The following is a 22,429-nucleotide window of genomic DNA, read 5'->3' on the forward strand; positions in this document are numbered from 1 at the left end:
CACGAGAAGCCTGTTAATTAAAGCAAGGTTGCGTAAAGAATAGCATGTATGACTTTCATGTATGTATGCACGAGTAAGTTTTAAAGGGCTCTTAATAAGATCTGCTAGAAATGTTAATGTATGTATGAAATGTGTTTGCAGTTGTGGAGGGGAGTCGAGCAGGAATGCAGTGCATGCTATGGCAGCGCTAGCGATGGCTGTAATCTCTGCCTCGGCCGGCAGTGCCAGCTAGCAAAGTGTGTCCCAAGCTGTGATTAGTATGCCAGGCGTGCCGTGCGGTGCGGAGGAGAGTGGCCATGGAGGAGTGGGGCTTGCGCTACGGTTCCACCACGCGAGCAAGTAGTCAGGAGTAGGGGCAGCACTGAGGCTGATGCTGAGGGATGGCAGAGAGATACTGTGTAGGAATAGCCTTAAGGTATTTTACTTTTAATGAACGGATGAGTTAAGCCAAATTGTTTTGCATTGTTAAGAAAAGAAGTGGTTGATGCTTATAAAAATGGATGAAATTATCTAAATGATCCATTGAGTGCCCATTTTAATTACATAGATGGAAGGATTACAAGAGGACAGTATTTTATGTCTACCTGCTGCTTACTGTGAGGTCAGTTCTTCAAATTTTTATTACTAGACTCTTACATAAACCTTTGAGTTAAATTTCATTTCCAAATACACAAAGGGAAGTTTGTGGGCCATGGTCGTCTTTATTCATTGTACAGTTTCGTGTTGTTTTTATTTTATATTTTTTTTTGTTTCTTTTTGTTTTTGTCTCCTTTTACCTCTGAGTTCGAATGTTTTTGTTTTATATACAGTATACATTTATATATGTATATATATATGTATATGCATACATATACGCTTACGTAAGAAAGAATTGTGTGGCTGTTTGCGTATCGATGCTAGAACACTGTTTGACAAGTCAGGTGCTTAAAACTCTAACGCTAACTGTCTGGCTCAGCTTTTTCTTTAGAAATGCTTTCATAGAAGGTAAGGTAAATGAAGGCGCTTTTATCGCAATACTTTTTTTTTCTTATCAATTCTCTTTCTAGCGTGCAATGATGCGCTTCTCAGAGTTGGAGATGAAAGAGAGAGAAGGCCAAACAGCTACCAAAGACTCAGAGGTCTGCAGATTCAGCCAGGCAGACTGGGAAAACTTGAAAGGAAGTGGTGAAAAGAAGCCAAAGCCTGTCGCTCTGGAAGATGCCATTGCTGACCAAAATGACAGTGACAGATGTAAGCACGTTTTGATGGCTTTTGGAAGTGCATCTGTGTGTCTGGCCGCAGCAGCTCGGGCAGAACTGGCGAGGGGTGATCTCTGTGTCTTGTACAGGTCCTATGGCTCTGTCTGGCCCTGGGGGTGTGTGGTGCTGGGGATCGAGTGCTGGAGGCGGAGGAGCATCAGTAAATAGCCGGTGTTGGCTTTTTTTGTGTGATGCGAGCAAAATCGCTTCTTATTTTGGGAACTGTTGGTAAGCATCTGGCTTCCATCAGTTTCCAAATTGGTTTTCTTTTACGAAGTAATTAAGGAAAGGATTCGTTCCCCCTGCTGCTACTTTGTTTTTAACTGCTCAAAAAAAAAAAAAAAAAAACCAACAACAAAAAACCACCAAAAAACCAAAAAAAAGAACAACAACAAAAACCTGCACTGAAGGCATCACTAAACAAGGGGAAGTGCAGCGCCGGGCTTTGTGGTGCCCATGTTGGTGTGTGCATTGGTGGGTGTGTGTTGGGCAGCCTGGGGGCTGTGTGTGCTGCCATGGGTAGGGATGCACGAGTAAAGCCAGTAGGAAATGTATTTGGGCAATTTAATAACTTTGAATTATTGTTCTGGTCTTTGTTTAATGCTTCTGGCAGACAGCACGCCGGTCAATCGTGCTTGCTCCGTTACTCATCTAAATCAAGTTATTGTGGCATTGCTGCTGTGAAATAGCAGTGTGAATGAGGGTCGGCCTGGCCAGGTGGCAAGTGGGGGGTGGTCTGAGTGTTAAGAGTGGATTAGCGTCAGGTTGGGGAGGAGGCTGAGCTGCGGGGCTGGGAGGGATTTCCCTCATCACAGTGCGCTGCGGTGGCTGCGGGAAGGAAGGGCAGCACCCAGCTGGCGCTCGCCCGATTGGATCCAGGAGGAAAGGACGCACAGTACACTGCCTGCCCCCCCATGCTGCCCTCACCAAAGGCCAGTGTTACAGTACGTCCTTAAATCTATCACTCGCGGAGGTCTCCCATTCCCGAGTCTGCTGGCTGCAGCGCGTCTGAGGCAGAAGTGTGCTCAGTCTTGTGTTAGTTTGTTCCTGCCTGCTGCTGATGTGCTCTGGTTAGGGGGGAATATCGGAGTCTGGCTGAAGCTATAAGCCCCTAACATCAGAGCTCCTCTCCAGCATGCCTTGTCTGTGCTACTGACAGTGTTTACAGGCGCACATTCAGCCCTCAGTACGTTTTTTATCGTGGTGTTTCACCTCCTGCCCCTGGGGACAGCAGCAGATAAATCAGGAGGCCCCCGGCTGCCTGCGGCTCAGCACGCCTCAAGCTGCATCTCCCAGCACACCAGTGCACGAGCAGGGCCACGCACACTGCACTCTTTTGCTTGTACCCTGAGATCAGGGGAGAAATGCCATTTTCTTCCAGCTTACTCCAGTTCCTAATCACGCCGTTGTGTTTGGCGTGAAAGCTTGCTAATGTGCCTGCAGCGCGGGGCCAGCTCGCTGCTGCCGGTGCAACAACAGCAGGCTGGGTAACGCAGCAGGCGATGCTCAGAGAGGCACCCGGTGGGATGCAGGCTCTTCTGTTAAGGCACCCTCAGGGATGGTTGTTTTGCGTAGGTGTGCAGCACGCACACTGACTTATTTTTGAGGCAAATGAAGGCAATACCTGATTCCTTCAACTTTTACTCTGACTTGGCAGCACTGAGCTTTGCAGCACTGCCTCACCGTGCTGTGCCAGAGGTTCGTGCCTGATTTTAGGCAGGCGATGTACTGCCCCAGTAAGAGGAAATCTAAGCTGAGGAAATCTAAACACCTCTAAGTCGAGGTGCTTTGATTCTCTCCCATCTTGTTCAGGTTTTCCTGGGCATTACGAGAACAGCAGCGAAGCTGCTTTGTTGCCAAGGTGACTTGTAAATGTTGCTGAGGCAATGCTTCTTCGGTGCATTTCCATAGCACAAACACGATAAATTATAGGATGCATATGTCATGAGTCAGAGAATTGTTTGGAGATCAAGTGATTTAAGCTATTGGCATGGACACGCGCATCAATACGGGCATGTGATGATCGCATGTTGGCGCGTAGCACAGCTCTCGGAGCGATGCTGAAAATCATACCGGAGTGTGGAAGATTGAATGCATTCCGCAAGCCATGAATTTCCTCATCGGGGAGCATAATTACCCGCTCATCTCATTTTATAGCAGGAAGATGCTGCCCATTTAGTCCTTAACAGGGGAGAATAGGACCTGATAGGTTAAAAACCTGTTTTTAAGGCTTGAGGAAAAAGTTAAAGCAGTTTCTGTGCGTGAAAGTGAAAGCTGCAATTGGCTGATGGGCAGCATCCGAGTGAGGTGCCACTGTGCATGTGATCCAGCAACCTTCTGCTCATCTGTTCTGCTGGGCTGGGAGTACACATGGGCAAATGGGAGGCTGCAGAAGTAAGCGTGTCCCATGCCCTGTGCAGTTATTGCCTTCACATGATACAAACAACAAGGAAAAACATCTGTGCCAGGAGACAGCGGTAGCTTGTTTGCTGGGGCAAGAGGAAATAGATCGGGGAAGTTCCCAGGCAGAGATGCTTGGCGAAAAAAGACACAGAACCAGCTGGGTTTCCTCTGACCCGTGCGATGCTCTGGATTTGGTGCTGAAGGTGACTTTCTGACTGTGTCATGATCTGGGTGCTGGGTGCTGGGTTGTAGCACTTGGGCTGTCATTACAGCACCGGTACGCATAAAGGCTGCCTTGCCTAAGTGAATGCAGTGCGAGGTAGCTGCGGGGAAGAGGAAACACTGTTTTTAGCTGCCATGTTATTTGAACAAAAGAACTGCAGCTCAAACACAAAGATGCGTTTCCTTGTTTGCATTGCATGGGAGGCCCTAGTCTCGAACAGCTGACGGCAACAGGAAGGTGGAAAAAAAACAAAGGAAAGTTTGTGCGTGGTTTTTTTTTTGGTTTTTTTTTTTTTTGCTGTGCATGTGGAACTGCTTCTCGTGAGCCTGTGTGCTGAGATGTGGCTCTGGGCAGAAGCCAGGTGTGAAGGAACCCCCTCGTCAGTAGCGTCATAGGAGCAGCCATGGTTTGAGGTGTTGGTGTTGATTCTCGTCGTGCGGTGAGTCGCGATGCTTGAGGGCTGAGGCAGGAACACGTTTGAGAGTTTAATCTCCTTGCTCATAGAGGTGTGTTGCTATGAGAACTCAGCATTTATCCTGTTTCTGGCTACCTCTTTGCTGGTTGAATAACGAGGATAGGAAGGCTCAAAGCATGTTGTTGTTGTTTTCCACCTAGGGCAGAGAAAGGGATGTTGTACTCGTAGAATCATTAAGGCTGGAAAAGACCTCTAAGACCATCTTGTCTAGCAGTCAGCCCATCACACCCTGTGCCACTGCAGCACTGCTCTTACTGAGAAAAAATTTTCCCTAGTCCCAACCTGAATGCAGGGAGGCAGATTAAAGGAACAAAGGCGAACAACTTCTCCTTGTCATTGTTGGGCAAGTAAGTGCTGTGCTGCCAGACCTCCTGTTGGCTCTGTGCTCACTGTGTTTCTCACAGGCTGCAGGAACCCACTTGACAGGGAGCTTGGATGAGCCCTGTGCAGCATCGCAGCCCCGCTCAGCTCTGTGGGGCAGTTATGCAACATGGATTAGTGAGCACAGGGGCCTGGCTGTGTCACTGCTCCACAGCCCGCCAGCAGTGCCGGTGGGGGAGAGCCGTCAGCCAGCACGGATGGTGCGTCCCTGCCCTCTGCCTTGCGTCTCGGCACTGCCTCCCCGTGCCAGGCCCCCCCTCCCCTCCTCCAGCAGGGAAGGAATTAATACGGAGGCAGTCGCCTGCGGTGGCAGCGGGCTGGAATTAGATTGCTGCTTCCTGCGAGGCCGAAGATTAAGAGCGACCAAAGCCTCCGCAGGCTGCTGCTGCCTGTGACCCTGTGAGGGCTGCTTTGGGAGGTGCTTTCCAGCTTCTTCCCAAATGCGTCCTTGTTTTGGGGGATGCGGGGTGGCCAGATAGCAGAGCAGCTTGAACATCCCAGCATGTGCCTGGAAAAAGCCAACTTGCACTGTGATTTTTCTTGGACAAATATCTACTGCTGTTTTATACAATGGCCCTGCAGGCGTCAAGCAACACTGAGGTGTCTCCTGGTGCCTGCAAACTGCTGGGTGGTGCTTGGAACCTTTTCCAAGTTTCAATGAAGAAAAATCTCATTAGGGAGGGGTCGTAGCTTTTTTTCCCCCACCTGCCCTTTATGTATTCGAAACATGCGGTGAAAGCGGCGGGTGTTGACAGAGCTGCAGGAAGTTACAGCTCTGGGATTAAAGAAGGGTGCGCTCAGGCTGCACTGGGGGCTGCAGGTGCCTGGGAAAAGGCCTGGGACGCAAACATCTATTTAAAATCACTCTGCCTGTCCTTAAATTTTGGGGGAGAGAATCATGCACAGCAAGTACAGCAGCACAGTGTCTCTGTGTTGCTTTGCCAGGCCACATCCTTGCACACTTTTCTATCTTCACCTGGTCTGGAAATCTTCCGAGTGCATTTTGTTGTTTTTTTTTTTTTAAAGGAAATGATAAGGATCGTGTCTGTCTGATTGCTTTATGTGAGGAAGCCTTTTTATAACCTTGGATTCAAGTAGTGCTTTTTGCAAAATACCATCGCTATTCTTAGTGGTATTCCCGTGTCTGAATGTGCGTGCGCCGTTTCCCACTTACATCTCCAGAAGAAGGGACAAATGCTTTTAAGCCAGAATCTGCATTTTGATGAGCAAAGTTAGTGAACAGTTATGAATTAGTGGGAAAATGATGCATTATTATAATCGGAGAGTATTTTTGAAAAGAAAGTCATTACGAAGTGTAGCTTGGGTTATTACTTAGCAAGGCTCGGGGGCGAGGTTGCTTGCTGAAAAGGGTCTGGGCTTTCGATATCTAAAGATGTTTCTTTACCTTAAAAAATATATTGTGATGTTTCTATGGCTACGAGTATTGTGAGTTTTGTACTTCTCCAACTGGTGTGTAAACAACAGCGAAAATCTTTTGGGGGATAGCTGTACATAGTGGTTGAGAAAGCTGCTGGGCTAGGCTGGCCAGAGAGCTGTTCTGAAGTATGTTTGCATGTTTACTTGCATGCCTCATAAACCCTAACTCATGATAGAGATGACATTGAAGAGATCAGAGAGCACAGCTTTCTTGCAGTTAATTGTTTTGTGCTTACTACATCTTTGTTCTATTTTATTTTCAGGTAACTTTGCTGGTGCAGAAAACAACCAAGGTCACTTTCTCGAAGCTCTGGAGGAAAAAGATCTCTCAAATGAGAAATGTTATTTAGAGAGACACTCTATATACGACAAAGCGGAAGACCAGCCAACAGAAGAGACTGGCCAACATCCATGTCCGCGTCTGGACAGGAAGCGTAAACACTCTGGTGAGAGAGTGCAAAACGATGGCAGCCAAAGTGAGGGCTTTGTGGATGAGCTGCAGGACGAATTTATATCAAAGGCAAAAAAGAAGAAGAGCTCCAAAGGTAAGGTGGCATTTTGCTGTGGTCTCTCTCATGGAATGTCTTGTGAAGGGAACATCCCTTTGGCTTTAATGTGTTTCCATTTTTGAACTTGATAGTTACTAATGTGAGCACTGTCATTTCACTTAAAATTATATACATGTATATATATATGTATGTATATATATGTGCGTGTGTATATATATATATACGTATATATAAAAACCCTGGTATACACGGGTAAAGCACTAGTCCTTGGACACTGTAGCCACAGCAGTGCGAGTTACCATGTAGTGCATGTAACCCTTTAAAATGCATAGTGCGGTGAGACTATATGCCCCGAAAGTGAAATGTAGCTTTTGTTTTAAGTTGAGGGGGCCTTTTGATTAATTTTTAGTTATTTTTCCATTAGATGACTGGCCTGAGAGGGAAATGACAAACAATTCCTCTAACCACTTAGAAGAGCCCAATTGTAATGAGGTGACCAACCTGAAGGTGTGCATTGAATTAACAGGGCTCCATCCCAAAAAGCAGCGTCACCTGCAGCATCTTAGGGAACTATGGGAGCAGCAGGTGTCACCAGAGAGATCCCCGTCCGGCAAGTTGGGCCGGCAAAGCAGGAAAGATTTAGCTGAGGCTGTTCAGCCAGAGGCCACTGCAAAGGTCAAAGACTTCACAGAAGAAAGGCACACCAAGAAAAGGTCAGAGGCCAAAAGCAATAGAAGTTGGTCTGAAGAGTCCCTCAAAACAAGTGACAATGAACAAGGTATGCAGAGACTACTAGGGAAACCCGCTGGCTTTAGCATTTACAGTGACGCATGCTGCCACCGATGTTAAGGAACTGTCGAGAGCTTTATTTTAAAAGTATCTATCTCTCTATCTTTGTGTAAGCACTGACACCTCCTCTGTACGAGCTGCACCGTAGCTGATACTTGGCAGACAAGCAAATGTGTTTGTGTATGTGTGTGTAACTACGTGTTTGTGCGTGCGTGTGCCTTCTGGCTTTAAATAACCCTCTTGTAGATAACGTGGGGATGGAGCTTGTGTCTCTCAAGGAGATGGGGGTAGGGAGGAGGGGGTGTATGGTGGTGGTGGGCAAGGGAGGCGGGGAGGGAGCAGGCTGTCAGTCTGGGTGTGGGATCGGAGTGGTGGGGTGGGCAGCACAGGGACAGCTACCAGCGGTGTGTCCGGGAACCCAATGTCTCCATCACTCTGTACGCTGCTGGGCTTCCCTGCCTCTTCCTCTCAGGGCTGGAGCCAGGCTTAGTTGTCCTCCCCAAGAGGTGTCTGGCTGGTTTGCTCCAGGCATTCTCCCTGCCCTGTGGCCCCAGGTGCTCAGGCTCTCTCGTGTGGGGTCACCTGAAGGGGCATCCCATTTCCTTGGCTTTTTTTCTGACTGTTTCCCCAGTGTCCCCTTTCCCTGCCCTCTCTCCTCCTTTCTGCTCAGTCCCTGTCCTGGGGAGAGGCTGTGGTGGGGCAGCTCTCAGGTAGATGCTTGGGCTCCCCCAGGGCTGGCAGCTCCATCAAGCTGGTGGCATTGCTGAGACCCCCTTGGGAGGGAGAAGCAGAAGGAAGGGGTCCTGCTGTCTCACACCAAGGTCAGGACTGAAGACAGGTCACCTTGCACTGGGGACAGTGTTCCTGGGTGGCATCTCCAAAGCAGTCACAGGCAAAGCTGCCAGCCTCAGTTCCGTCCTAAAGCTTCTAGACCATCTTTCTACTTGTTATGATGATCTAACTGCAGAAAACCCCAAACTTTGATGCTTATCGTTGGGGAAGATTCTCTAAAAAGATTTATGGAGCAGAAGATCAAGACATAGTTTAAAAGGAGCTTTGACTCTTCCTCCCTTGCTTTATGCGCTGCCTTGGTGAGTGTGGTATCCGCTCAGACATCCCTGCCCATCTTCTGCTCTCCTTTGTACTTCCAGAAAGAGATATCTTGTAGAGATTAAACGAGGGTCACTAACAAGGAGGTGCATTGTGTGAGGATGCTTGGCTTTCCCCCGCAATGCCTCCCGAGGCAGTGGCAGTCTTCTCTTAAAACATAACCTCGGGAAAAAGATGCCGCCCCATTCATGCCCTGCTCTCTGAGGTATTGAGATTCAGTCACCCCGTGGCTATGAAAAGCCTTCTGGTTTTGGAAGCCTCTCATAAAACCATAAACCCATCTAAGTTGTTCCTCGGTGGCCACTGTGTGGAGGTTCTGGAAACCGTTCAGGTCACATTGCTGGCCCCACTGAAGTGTAAGCCTTTTGAATCTGCTCTTCCTAGTTCACCAAGATGGGGAAGTTTTCCCTGTTCTGCAACAGAGCATTCACTGTGTGGTGGTCACGCCAGGATGGAGACTTCTGCTTGTTCCTTCTCACCTGGGACCTGTCCTCAAATTTCTGGCTTCAAGCAGGTGTTTCTAATGCAGGAGCAGACCCTTGTCTCTCTGACTGTTTCTCTCTGTGGCTGCTCCCACATGCTGGCCGTGCTGGGAGCCACGCTCCTGCATTACTCCAGCCATGGCCCGCGGTGCCGGCAGCGGCCAAGGCATCCTGCAGCCTGCGGGCAGGGAGCCGGCCCTGCTCTGAGTCAGCTCACCACAAGCCACATCACTCATGGGGCTGGGTTTTTTAACTTGCATGGATATTAAAGGGATATTCCTGCCTGCTCTTGCTGCTCCCTCATCGTGGTCAGAAAGGTCTGTGGTGTTGGAAGGACAGCCCCACAGTGGTGGGCTCAGCCCTCAGCTGGAAGGCATCCTGCCCAGCTGCAGAGCCTGGAGGCTCACTGAGTTTTGGTGCACAATCTGCACATCATGTGTTCCATAAACTCCCCGACATCTGGCTGGCACACCACTGCGTGCATCTTTTTCTAGAAAGTGGCTCGAGAGAACCAAGGGATTTCTGGTTTTGCCTTTAATCCAGAAAGTCTTGTGCAAGTTGCCTTCGCAGCTCTATTTCCGAGCGCATTTTAGATTTTTTTGTTACCAGCTGGCTCTGGATCACGCCTCTTTAAATAAAGGTTTCAGTTCTGGGAGCAGCCTGGTGTCTTGTTTGCTCCCGCCACCTCTTCTCTTCTGAAAGCAGCATCACTTCAGAGACTCCTCGGTGAGAAGAGCCTCTTTCAAGTGCTGCGGGTTTTTTCCGCACCTTCTCTCAGTGGTGCGGCATTGTCAGCCTGAAGTGTCCCTTCCTTTCCAGCCGCCCTTAGAGCATCTTTCTGCAGAGGACTCGGTTCTGAGGTCATCTCAGTTCTCTTCCTGAGGGGAATTTGGGCTACGAAAAGTCAACTTTCCTGTCCTTGTTTTGTTGCAGACTTGCTTGCACTCTTTTTCTCACCGTAGCTTTTGGCCCATAAGAACCAACCCTCTGTGAAGACATGTCCTTGTGAGCATCCTGCCACAGGCCTCTCTTGTGCTGACTTATAACTGCTGCAGGGATGTTCCCTCTCTCGCTGCCCTCACTGCTGTCCCCCCAAACTCCCCTACACTCTCCATTCTCCCTCTCCCCCTTCCAGCTCCATCCCTGCAGACAGAGCCCGGCAGGGCACAGATGCAGAGCGCTGGGTTCCCGGTGCCCGGAGCAGGCGGCCCAGGTAAGGAGCAGCTGCTCCCCAGCTTGGTACTGGCGGCAGGGAGCTGAGTGCAGCTCATTGCATCGGGGTGTCGCGACTGTTAGTGGATGTTAGATTGCAGGATGCTGTTTACAATTGGAATGCGGCACGCTTGAAATATTAATGATTTGAAAATGTAATTGGTAGATCTCTTAAGCAGTCAAGGAGCTCGTGTTAAGTGCTAGCAATATGTTTTGCTTTTAACGCGCCATGCAACGTGTAATGCCTTTCCTTCCCGTTTAGGCTTGCCTGTATTCCCAGTGTCTCCGCACATGAAGAGCCTTTCATCCAGCAATGCAAACAGCAAAAGGCAGGCTCAGCCAAGCTGCACTCCAGCCTCGAGGTTGGCTGCCAAACAGCAGAAAATTAAAGAAAGCCGGAAGACAGATGGGCTGTACACAGACGAAGAGGAGGATTTCCAACCTGAGTCTCTGCTGCAGAAATACGCCGAGTGCGAGAAGCCATCAGGGAAACGTCAGTGTAAAACAAAACACTTGGCACTGCAGGAGAGGAGGAGGAGGTCATCCCTGACAGGGGATGACACCACAGATATCGAAAATGCCGAAGATAAGGTATCTTTATTTAGCCTTAATTGCCCACTAGCACTCTGAGCGCAGAGCTAACGCACAGAGCAACTGCGCTGCGTGCATGCAGGCAGCGGTGCTCCGCGCCAGCGTTTCCTTGTGTGCTTTACACGTTCTACGTTTGCTTTCCTTACCCTGCCTGCGTTTGAGCTGCTGTTGTGGGGATGGAGAAGGCTGGTGTTTAAAAGCCATTGCGGGGCCTTCTTAAGAAATTCAGTGCCGGCAGAAAGTCGTAATTCTCTGCCGGCAAAATGCTGCATTGTAAGAGTGGGGAGGGAAAAGTAAAAGACAAAAACCCCAACACGGTGATGGTTTTGACAGGTGGCGGTACCGAAGAAGGCGAGGAAACGCACGGAGCCTGCTTCAGACTGTGACTCCTCACCGGCCAAGCCCTACGAGCAGAAGCTGTATGAGCGGCTGCAGCCCGCCCCGCCGCCCCCCCAGCCTGCCACGCTGCAGGTGGCCAGCCCCCCTCCTGAACCCCCTCCCAGCCGACCCATGCCTCCTGAGGCTCGCCGCCTCATTGTCAACAAGAATGCAGGCGAAACCCTGCTGCAGCGAGCGGCCCGCCTGGGCTACGAGGTGAGCCTGCGCCTGGGGGTGTTCCAGTGGGATGGGTGGGAGACTGGGGCCCTGTGGGAACCTTTTTAACCCCCCCTATCTCCCTCAGGGAGGGCAGTGAGCATGGGGTGAATGTCTGTTGCAGCCCTGGCTTCCGCCTAAATGTGAACCATCTGCAAATAGAACCCAGGGCTTTTTTTTTTTTTTTTTTTTTTTTTAAGGTGATCTCTAATGAGCAGTGTCATTTTTGCCTTTGTCCCTGGTGGAGGAGCGGGTTGTTTAGAAGCAGGCTTTTGTTTTTCCCCCTTTTCTCCAAGGAGCGATGGGTGTGTGATGCAGCACTTGGTGTTCTGCATGCTCAGATGTACCACGGGAGTGCTCCATGCACGTTGTGCCAGCAGCCTGGGTCACAATCAGCCCTGTGGTGCACTCGGTGGCTCAGCTGTTCAAAAGGACACTTGTATTTGGGTATATAGGTCTGAGAGGTGTTGTGCAATGCTGGGCCTTGTGCTGCAGCATGCGATTCCTGGCCTCAGTGTGGCTGGGTGAAGGGGCAGCCTCCACATCAGCACTGGTGGTATCAGTCTGAGCATCAGCAGCACTTAAGGGCTTGTTGGAGCCTGGACATGGCCTCTATGTGGCTGGGGCTGTGGAGGGAGGCCTGCAGCTTTGGGAGAGGGCATGCAGGAGGATGGGCCTCTCTGACTGGATGTGTTTAAGAGCCGTTTGGATGTGGTGCTCAGAGATACGATTTAGCAGAGGGTTGTTAGAGTTAAGGTACTATGGTTAGGCTGCGGTTGGACTTGATGATCTTTGAGGTCTTTTCCAGCCTGAGTAATTGTATGATTCTATGATTCTGTGACTGCAAGAAAGACAGTGGGGCCTTGGAATGTGTTCCAAGAAGGGCAGTGAAGCTGTGAGGGGTCTGGAGCACAAGTTTTATGGGTAGCAGCTGAGGGAGCTGGGATTGATCAGTCTGAAGAAGATGATGCTCGGGGGAGACCTTTACACTCTCTATAATCACCTGAAAGGAGATTCTGATGCGGTGGGGATCAGCCTCTTCCTCCAGGTAGGATGAGAGGGAATGGTCTCAAGTTGCGCCAGGAGAGGTTCAAGTTGGATATTAGGAACAATTTCCTCTCAGTCAGAGCAGTGCTGCAGTGGCACAGGCTGCCCAGGGAGCTGGTGCAGTCACCATCCCTGGGGGTGTTCCAGCACAGTGTGGATGTGGCACTGAGGGACGTGGGCAGTGGGCATGGTGTGATGGGCTGCTGGTTGGGCTAGGGGATCTTAGAGGTCTTTTCCAGTCTCAGTGATTCTGTGGTTCTGTGGTTTGTGCTCTGGACACAGCTGTTTCCATCTCGGGGCACTTGTAGCTGGGAGGAGGAGCGCTAGTTGCTACAACGTTACTATGGTAATCTTTGTCATTTAAATTATTTAAGATCTAAAATTTCCCATGGATCCAAAGCCAAAATATATTGCAGTGTGTGCTGTTAGTTTTGAGTGGTTATTTTCTTCCTGCTTGTCATCTACAAAGACAAGCACTCAATTGCATAGTGGTCTGCCATGGGACACCGGGCACTTTGCTTTCTGTTCTCCACTCAGGTCGATGGGAGCTTTTCCAAAGAGCTGCGATGGGCCGAGGTCTTGCTCAAGCAGGGGCTGAGAGCTTTCTGTCTGCTTCGCTGCTTCTGCTGGCTGCAGCCCTTATCAGGGTGGCTGCAGAAAGCCAGGGTGATGGTCCCAAAGCCTTTGAGTGGACCTGTGTTCGGGCAGGGCTTTTATTTTCTGTCATTGGGTGACTGCCCTGGATCTCCCCCATGAGCACAGCAGGGAGGGGGAGAACCCTGTGGCTGTTAGTGGGGGTGGCTGCGGTAGTTGGAGCAGCTGTGGGAGCTCTGGCCTGTTTGCTGGCCAGCAGTTGCGCTGCTGTGCTCAGTAGGAAGCTGAATCCCCTGGAAAAAAATTGCAGTGGTCAAGAAGTTCCAAAAAAACAAGAAAAAAAAAAAAAAAAGCTGGGTGGGTCAAGCTCGTTATGTGCTAGTGTGTGACCTGTGGCGGCTGGAGGCGCTTGCTCTCTGCCATCCCCATGAGCAGCAGAGCCAGCGGTGCCGAGGGGTGGCCGTGGCTCATTCAAAGGCAAGTCGATGTGCTGGGAGCTAACCCGGGACTGCGGGTGAACCGTGCGCTTCCTTGGCTGGAGTCTGCGCCAGGCCCTGCGCGTCAGCCTGCGGTCGTGCTTGAATCCATTACGTTTTCACCATTTGAAACAAATGACTTGAGATAATAGTAGTCTTAAAACTGTAATTTACTGTTTGCGGAGGGGGGGGAAAGAGGAGGGGGAATTATAGGGAGCATAAAGGCTTTTCGGATAAAAATTACAAGCGGCTTGTGTAATGAATGCGATGGGAGAGAAAGGCTGCTCGTCCATGTGCTTGCTCAATGCTTTTTAGTCCGTGCCTGGACTTGGGAAGTTCTTTGGTAGGTTTGGGAATAAGTCCCATCTGGGAAGACAGTTAAATGTGTGGTGTATTGGGGGGGGAGAGGCTCTGGTGGGCTCCCTCCACTGACACTAGGAATTGCCTTGGGGCCTACTTGTCATGTCCTCTCCACTCTGAAGGTCTATCTGTACTTCGGCTGGGAGCAAAGCATCCACACAGGGGCTGAGCTGCCTTGTTGCATTTTCATGGCCTTCCTCCAGTGTTAGTGAGTGATGCTCGTGGAACCCAAAGCATGTTTATAACACCACATGTCCCCACGTTCGGCAGCGATGGCTAATTTTTTCGTGAATCAAATAAATCATTTAAGGAAAAAAAAAAAGTTAATGAGGCATTTAATTAATTAACAATGTAGAGTTTTATGGGCTTTATGGTTACATTTTGTGGGTAATGGCACTCTTCTTATAGCCTCTTAATGTAGAATTGCCCGATAGAATTAGTGTTTTTGGCCAGCAGTGGGTCCTCTGCCCTGGAACGAGCCTTTCCTTCTGCAGAAATAGTTGAAAGGCCCTTTTCTTATTCCGAGCTGCAAAAGCTATTTTAAACGGTAACTGCGTGCTAAAAGCGGTGCTGAACACGGCCAGGCTTCTGCTGCCTGCAGCCATCTATCCGCTGTGTGCCTGGCAGGGAGGCCTGGTGTGCAGGGAAAGTCATGCCTTTAGGGTATAATTTCACACCACCCTTTCATGGGTAAGCTTGAGGTGAGAGCATCCTCCTCTCTGGGCTGGTTCTTGGCCCTAGGGTAGATGAGTGGGATGATGGTGGCCAAGACTGGGGGGGTGGGATGGCTTCTGGCTGCTCCGTTCCCAGGCAGGTTGGTGTGGGCCTGTGAGAAGCATGGCTCCATGCTGTATCCTGGATACCAGTCCCCAGGTCAGGGATGCTGGGAGCGTGGCTGATTGCGGGCTTTCCACTGGATTTGAAGCCAGGAGGAGTATCTGCGTTGTGCATGGTGTTTGCTGAATTCTTGTCTTTTGACAAGCAAAGGGCCCCCCTGATCCTTGCTGTACCTTGTAATCCTTGGAAGCAGCAAATGCACAGTCAGTGCTTTCATTTTGCTGCGTGTGTATCTACAGCATCATTTAGAAATCATAGAATCACTGAATCATAGAATTGTTTGAGTCGGAGGGGACCCTTTAAAGGCCATCTAGCCCAAATCCCCTGCAATGGACAGGAACACCTGCAGCTACACCAGGTTGCTCAGAGCCCCGTCCAGCCTGACATTGAGTATCTTCAGGGTTGGGGCATCCACTGTCTCTGTGGACAACCTGTGTCAGTGCCTCATCATTCCTATTATAAAAAACAACTTCCTAATATCTAGTCTAAACTATTTAATTGGAATTAATCCCCATTTAATTGGAAACCAGGAGTCTGTCTCCTTCCTTCTTATAGCTCCCATTCAGGTACTGAAAAGCTGCTCTCAGGTCTGTCCAAATTGTATTGGTTTTTTTTTTTTTTTTTTTTTTTTTTAGCACAAATAGAGGAATTCTTGCATCACCCCAAATCTTTGGTTGGATTCCACCATGGTGTATTAACTGCAGGACAGATGGTGCTGAATTTACAGCACTGGGTTGGTTGTTTGGAGCTGGTGCCCAGCTTGGGTTCCACCCAGGAATCAGTGTGGGTGAAGAAGGGATTTCCCTGGTGATGATAGAGCCAGGCTTTTTTGTTTCCTGATAGCAAACTGTCTTTCATGTGTTAAATGTGTTTTGTGTCAGCTCACATGCTTTTTCCTTTTACAATCTCGACTGATGTCAGCCACGATGATGTTGCATGTGCAGAATCCTGCATTCAGAAATGTGGGTGTAAGGGTCAAGCCATTGGTGCCAGCCCCACGCGTGGAATTATTGTAGCAATTGGCGTGTGCTGTCTCCTCCATAATCTTTTTCTTTAGAGAATCCCGTGCAGTGACAAATAACTTAGCGTGTCTGTTTTTCCTCCTCTGCTCTTTCCAGGAAGTGGTGCTGTACTGTCTGGAAAACAAGGTCTGCGATGTCAACCACCGTGACAACGCGGGTTACTGTGCCCTGCACGAGGCCTGTGCCAGGGGCTGGCTGAGCATCGTACGGCACCTCCTCGAGTACGGGGCTGACGTCAACTGCAGTGCACAGGATGGAACGAGGTGAGCAGCACCCAACACCGTGATGAATGCATGGGGATGTGCCTTGTCCTTCTGCCTTCTGCCCTCAAGCTTGCATGAAGCCCCCAGGGGTGCGATGCTGCCCTGCCCTCTGTCCCTGGGGCCAGGCCACAGGCTCTTGGATTGATGGTGTACCCAGCGTGTGGAATTGTTGTGCCTCTGATTTGGTGCAATGTGGGTTTGGTTTTTATTTTCTCCTGGGAATTTTAACAAGTTTTGTTTTTTTTTTCAAAGAGTTTGTGAAATCCCCAGCTGCAGGGCAGGAAGGAATGATACTTGAGCTGCAGCTCCATTTGTCTGTGCTCCACGTCCTTTGAGTTGTGCCAAAAGAGTGGTCTTTGCCTTGTTAGTGGTGTTACTTTTAAGAGCACTTCAGGCTTTTGCAGCGATTGGGTGTGCAAGCCCTATACGTGCTATATAAAAATGTTGGTTTGCTTAGCTGTTAAACAGTATTATCAGCACGTTGCATATTTTGGATTGATTTTTTTTAGAGCCAGCGCTGGCTTTTGTTTCCCTTAAATGAATAGTAGGGGGGTTCACAGAATAGATATTGAGCTCGGTTTTGTCTTGTGTTTTCCATTTTGCTCTGTGGATGTAGGGGATGTGGCTCGGCATCTTTTCTAAGCTCCTGGTGCGTCTCCTAATGGAAAGTCCTTCCCGATCGCTAAGCCCTCCTTTGGCCACCTCTGCGGGGCTGACCTTGGGATAACTTTTCCCCCGAATATGCAGTACTTGATCTCAGCTATTTGTGTCGGGGACAGGTCGCTTTGTATTCCACCGGCCTCCCGCTGCTTGTTATCTTAAATGGTTTATCACATTTGCCATCACCATCCCAATAGCTGGGGAGGGAAAATCAGCATGACTAAGGGCTGCCGCTTTTGTTTTTAAGTTCTTTATGCATTAGCTGGGGAAGGGAGGAGTCCGCAGAACAAAAGTTCGGCTGTGGGGTTGGTCCATCAGGGCTCCGATGGCTGCCCCAAGGCAGCGGCTGGAGGAGCCCCCCAGGGGCACCCAGCGCCCCTTTAAAGGGACCCCAAAGCAGTTTGTCCCACTGACCGAATAGCTCAGATAGCAAATCAGCCTGGAGCTGGACCGTCACTGCCACCTGGAAGTGTGGATTGGGTTTCAGTTCAAAGGCGGAGTTGGTTTTCCAGGAACAAACTTGGCTTGAGTGAAAGCTGTTTTGGGGCAAACGCACTTTAGGAGTATGCTATATATTACCATTATGTAATAATGGTTCGATCCTGGACGGTGCTGTCACAGCTCAACCCGTGGCTCCCTTGGCTTTCTGGTGGCAGGCTTAGTGCTTTTTGAGATTATGCTCCAATGGACAGTATGAATCCAAGGTGTGTGCAAGCCTGATGCTGCAGTGACCGCAACCAGCAAGACAGAGCGGTGGCACTTGGTGGGGAGTGCCTGAGCAGTGCTGCCACCGCTTTCGCTATGGCCAGCCTTGTCCATCTCCGCAGGGCAGCTCCCAGTGTTCATAAGACAAATTGCATTTTGATCTTGAAGCCTTAACCACTTCTCATCCTTGGAACTTTCTGGGAGGAAGGCAGTGTCAATCTTTCTCAACCTCATTGCTTTTCAAATTCCTGTTTGTAGATTTATAGAATCATTTGAGCTGGAAGGGACCTTAAAAGGCCGTCTAAGCCAACTCCCTTGCAGTGAACAGGGACAGCTATGGCTAGATTCCTGAATATGATGCCCCTTTGGAAAGATATTTATGTCTGAAAAACAAACAAACAAGCAAAAGAAACCCCATCATCAAAGACTTAACACCCCACCCCTGCTTCTGTAACTGCACTGAATGCACTTCGTTGTCCCCTCCACCACCTACCCAGTCCGCTCATCAGCCAGAGGTATTTTTGGTTGCTCTGGGAGCTCTTGAGTCCCTGGGCAGCAATAGTGAGCTCATTCAACATGCTGCTCTGGCAGCCAGTGTGAGCCCATAGTGTCACCATTGGTCAGTGTGTCGGGAGGGGGAGGGGGGAAGATCGGTTTGGTCCCAGTTCCTGACACTTGGGTCTGTGCTGCTGTACTTCCTTATGCAGGGAAACAGGCTGCTGTGTTTTCCCTCCATTTCCCTAACTGCATGCTGGGGGATGCTGAGCTGCTGTCAGCAGACAGTGTGCTGAGGTGGCTCTCCCCATGCCCTCTGGTTGGTGCTGGTAGGAGTAACGAGGCCTCTTGCTGCAACGAGGAAATCTAGATGGTGCCTGTAAGGCTGAGAGCAAACCCCGGCTGGTCTAAATAGTTTATAATTTTGGTGGTGGAATGATAAACCCCCAATGAAATGTTTTCTTGACTCGAGGAGCAGTAAAAATAGTAGTAAGGGTTAGATGGTACACTAGAGCGGCTGAGATGCGTGTCTGCTGTAGGATGTCGCTGCTCTTGAATGTCCCCAAACCCTTCTGAGGCCCCTTTGAAGGGGATGTTTTAAAAACAAGCTGTAGTGCTGTTAACAGTACCATGAGGGGTAGAGAGTGTTTATTTCCTCAGTGCTCAGGGCAGAAAAGATTATATGGGCAAAGGAGTGTGGGAGAGAACTCACAGGGATGTTTTTCTCATGTCAGAAAGCTGATAGCTCCAGCACTCACTCCTGCATCCTACAAATAGGGTGGTGTGCTCTGTCAAGATGGAAAAACGTTCCTTCCTTCTGCTGTCCTGAAGTGAGAGGCAAGTGTGGGTATCCTTCACATGGTCCCACTGGTGAGCCTGCCAAAAAGCTGTTCTAGCCATAAAGGATCCTGTCAGTGCCCCTTCACTGCCTCATCTGCAGGAGCCTCTCCTTTTTTCCTCCCTGCCAACATTTGATTTCCTTCCTTTGCTTCCTTCTGTTTATCATTCTTCCTCCTTCCACACAACCTTGATGTGCCTTTCCTTCTCATAGCCTTCAGAAAATTTCCTCTTACGCCCACGTGCTTTGTGGGCGGCGGAGATAGGGCTGCCCCATCCCGCTGCCTGCCCCACTGATGCCCTGCTGCAGCACCCTGCTGAGCTGTTACAGAGGGGAGAGAGGCTCCGACCTGGGATTTTCTTCTTTAATAAACTTGGCCGGGTGTTGTTAAATCTATGGAAACACCGGGCAGCGATTGAGATGCTGTTTTTAATAAGTTAAAGCAATCATCTTGAATTCATTACTGCTTCTAAAGCCGCTTAGGTAAGTCAGTTTAAAACAACAACACGCACACACACAAAAAAAGAAGAAACAACAAACAAGAAAACCCACAAACCAATAAACCCACAGTCCTTCCCCCACTCCCAATGAAACCAGAAAATCCTAATTCTGAAATAAAATGGAAAACAGTTTGCCATTAAAAACTGCAGTAACGTGAGCAAGTAGGGGATAGAAATGTACTTGGTGTTGGAACATTGCATGGACCCTTCCCAGTGCCATGCCAGGCTTTTGGCATGGGATGCTCCGTGCCCGATGGGGATGGTAGTGTTTTGGTGTGGGGGAGCATTGCTGCTGCACATGCACTGAGTGTTGAGGGGAGGCTGCCTGGGGTGCAAAGCGATGCAGCTCCATCTTTCTCAGGGCATCATGTTGTTTCAATTAGAGATTGATGAGGGGTGCTCTGACCCTTGGCATGGGGTGAGCCCTCTCTCCACAAGGAACGAGCTCCGCACTCTCTGTGATCACTTCTTAATGTCAATGTAGCGTGTGCATGTTAACAGCAGAACTGTGCACAGCTTTCCAGTGAGATGCGAGCAAGCGTGAGTGCTTTGTGTCCCCAGTGTTAATCATCCTACATCACAGCCTGCTGGAAAGCACTTGGAATAAGCACACCTGGAACACATTCCTTTGCGAGATGCATCTCAAAGCTCCCTCCCACCAGCCCCACTCCACAATAGATGTGAAGGCAGCGGCTGTCCCCTTCTGCCCCTTCTGTGTCCCGGCCCCTCACCGTTTCCTACAGCTGCCGCTCCCCGCTCACTACTGGCCACCAGCCCACACCAACGCAGTGCTCACGTAGCAGGGATGCTGCTGCGTGTGGTGGGGGGCTTGGCCCTGGTGAGCAGCCAACACCACTTGGCACATAAAGCCGAGGGCTTCGCTCGCTCCACTTCCAGATGAGGTTTCCTTGCGATGTGGCTTGGCAAGTTTTGCAGGCAGGCAGCACGCAGCGCTGGCTGCAGCCGTCCTTCTCTCTCTAGACTTTGTGATCTGCCAGGGGCAGCCGCGTTTCTGCTCAGCAGCCTGAAGGGAAGGAGAGGAGTGCAGTTGCTGTGGCTGCTCACCCCTGGAGCGTTCCCTGCTCCTCGCTGTCCTGGGAAACGATGGGGTTTAGCACGTCTTCATTAGTCAGGGGGCGATAGGTTCTGCTTCCAGACTGCTCCCTGTTACGTATAATAAATTTTAAAGGCAGGCTGAATGGGCCTTTGCTGCGCAGCACGCTGCTAAATGGGCAGAAATTTGGAGCGGCAGAGTGACTTGCAGCAAAACGATGTTTGTGAGGCATCGTGCAAACTCCCGCTTTCTGTTACAGGGCTGTAATTATTGTACCGGCCCTCAAAATGCATAAGGCCATGAATAGCTGCAACAGAAATGCCTGCCCCAAGCAGTGTGACTGTGAAAAACCGAGAGGGGAAGGAGCGCTGTGCGAGTGAAACTGACAATGAGACGATTGACAGCTGTATTAATAGTGTTATTCGCTATAAATAACTTTGGTCTGAAGTCAGAAGTTTCATTTCAAATGCATTTGCATAATTCTCGAGTCAAAGTGTAACGCTGCAATCTTGTTTTTTTTTTTCCTTCTCCCTTAGACCTATCCACGATGCAGTAGAAAATGATCACTTAGAAATTGTCCGCCTGTTACTGTCTTATGGTGCTGACCCAACGCTTGCAACGTACTCGGGGAGGACCATTGTGAAGATGACCCACAGCGAGCTGATGGAGACCTTCCTCACAGGTAGGTGGCTCCTGGGTGCAGATTTTGGCTAAAGACACTTGTTTTCCCTAACCTCACCTCTAGAAGTGTTACCAGTATTCACAGTCAATGAGTTTAAGCACTCACCCATTTATCAGCACAGAGAACACATAAATGTATCAGTACACCAGTACTGTAGACTTCTCGCTGTCTTAAATCCCAGTGTTTTTTCACCAACTCAAGGTTAAAATCTCACAAGTTATGTCTGTGTAGCATACTTCCATCTCCTAAACACAGCTGTAGGGAAAAGCCTTTTCCATCAGTTTCTTTATGGCCACTGCTTTGCCCCCATGTCAATGCCCAGAGTAACTGCAGGCCAAAAAGCGTGGCAAATCCCACATCTCACAGAAATAAAAGCTCACTGTCAGTTACTGCAACTTGAGGTCAGGTCCATCTTCATCAGACCCAGGGTGGTTATATGTTGTCATGTGTTAATATGTGGCAATAGTTTTATGTGATGGGAGAAAGGGTGCAGGGAGAAGTGAATTCCAGGCATATTTTGAGGATGGCATATGCATGATGTCTTCCATAGTGTGTGCATCATGAATACGTTGTGTTTGTTCTGGTGGAAGGCTTGAAGTATGCATGGTGGGACGCCGTATGACACGCAGTCTGCTGAACTTGCCAGCTTTTTGTTCTCATCAGTATGTTTTTGTTGTTGTTTTTTCCTCTCCAGAGTATTTAACTGACCTGCAAGGTCGAAGTGTTGACGACCCTGGTTTGTACTGGGATTTCTATGGAAGCTCTGTGTGTGGTAAGCAAATGTTACCCTTTATCTCTTTATATGTGGAGACTTCCAAAGCATGCAGCAGGTGGGGGTGGAGGCTGGCTTGTTTTGTGGCAGAGGAAGTTAGGAAGGAAGCAAACCAATTTTTTTCACAGATCACATTCTTGGATTGGAAGCAAGACCCAAAGTGGTTTCTTAAGTGTTAACTTGGTCTCTTTATTCAATTTTATTTAGATCCAAAAGACGAATCTGGATTTGATGTCTTGGCAAACCCTCCTGGCCCAGGCGAGGAAGATGAAGATGGCTTTAGCGATGTGTTTGAGTTTGAATTTTCAGATGAGCCTCCCTTGCCGTGTTACAACATACAAGTGTGTCTCTCACAGGGGTAAGAACACATGCAAGTTTTGGGCTTGGGATGGTGGCAGCTCATCTCTGCTGCATAGCAGAATGAATGACATTTGAACACAAAAGTCCCCCCCCTTGTTTCATCTAGACACCTTGGTATAATATCTCCAAATGGAAGCACCTAGTGCTTTAAATTGGCGTTGATGTCTGTAAAGAGTTCTTATTTAGTGGGCTTTCCTGCTTTGCTGAGCAGACATGCTTTTGGGATTGTCAACATGACAGCGTTTACTGCTGTTTCAGGTGCTGCAGCAGAACTTGTTTAAACTCTGAATGAGGTCAGACAAACACCTTACAGAAGATAC

General features: G+C 49.3%; 1 protein-coding gene across 15 annotated transcripts in view; it reads left to right on the forward strand.

Annotated features, from left to right (window-relative positions):
- Nucleotides 1-22,429, forward strand: part of BCOR (BCL6 corepressor) — a 58,408-nt gene that overhangs the window by 34,229 nt on the left and 1,750 nt on the right. For 4 of the 15 annotated variants that reach the window (XM_085549024.1, XM_085549017.1, XM_085549013.1 and 1 more), the window contains exons 5-14: nt 548-601; nt 1,047-1,230; nt 6,421-6,702; nt 7,091-7,444; nt 10,522-10,850; nt 11,184-11,444; nt 15,877-16,043; nt 20,832-20,977; nt 21,672-21,749; nt 21,957-22,107. In XM_085549024.1, coding sequence (XP_085405150.1) covers nt 548-601; nt 1,047-1,230; nt 6,421-6,702; nt 7,091-7,444; nt 10,522-10,850; nt 11,184-11,444; nt 15,877-16,043; nt 20,832-20,977; nt 21,672-21,749; nt 21,957-22,107 — 2,006 coding nt within the window. The remainder of the gene's footprint in view (nt 1-547; nt 602-1,046; nt 1,231-6,420; nt 6,703-7,090; nt 7,445-10,521; nt 10,851-11,183; nt 11,445-15,876; nt 16,044-20,831; nt 20,978-21,671; nt 21,750-21,956; nt 22,108-22,429) is intronic. The other 11 variants (XM_085549040.1, XM_085549034.1, XM_085549029.1 and 8 more) reach the window with 5 other exon arrangements.

This window comes from Coturnix japonica, chromosome 1 (genome assembly GCF_054131305.1).
Source record: "Coturnix japonica strain WE chromosome 1, WE-NBRP24, whole genome shotgun sequence".
NCBI classification, from domain to species: Eukaryota; Metazoa; Chordata; class Aves; order Galliformes; family Phasianidae; genus Coturnix; species Coturnix japonica.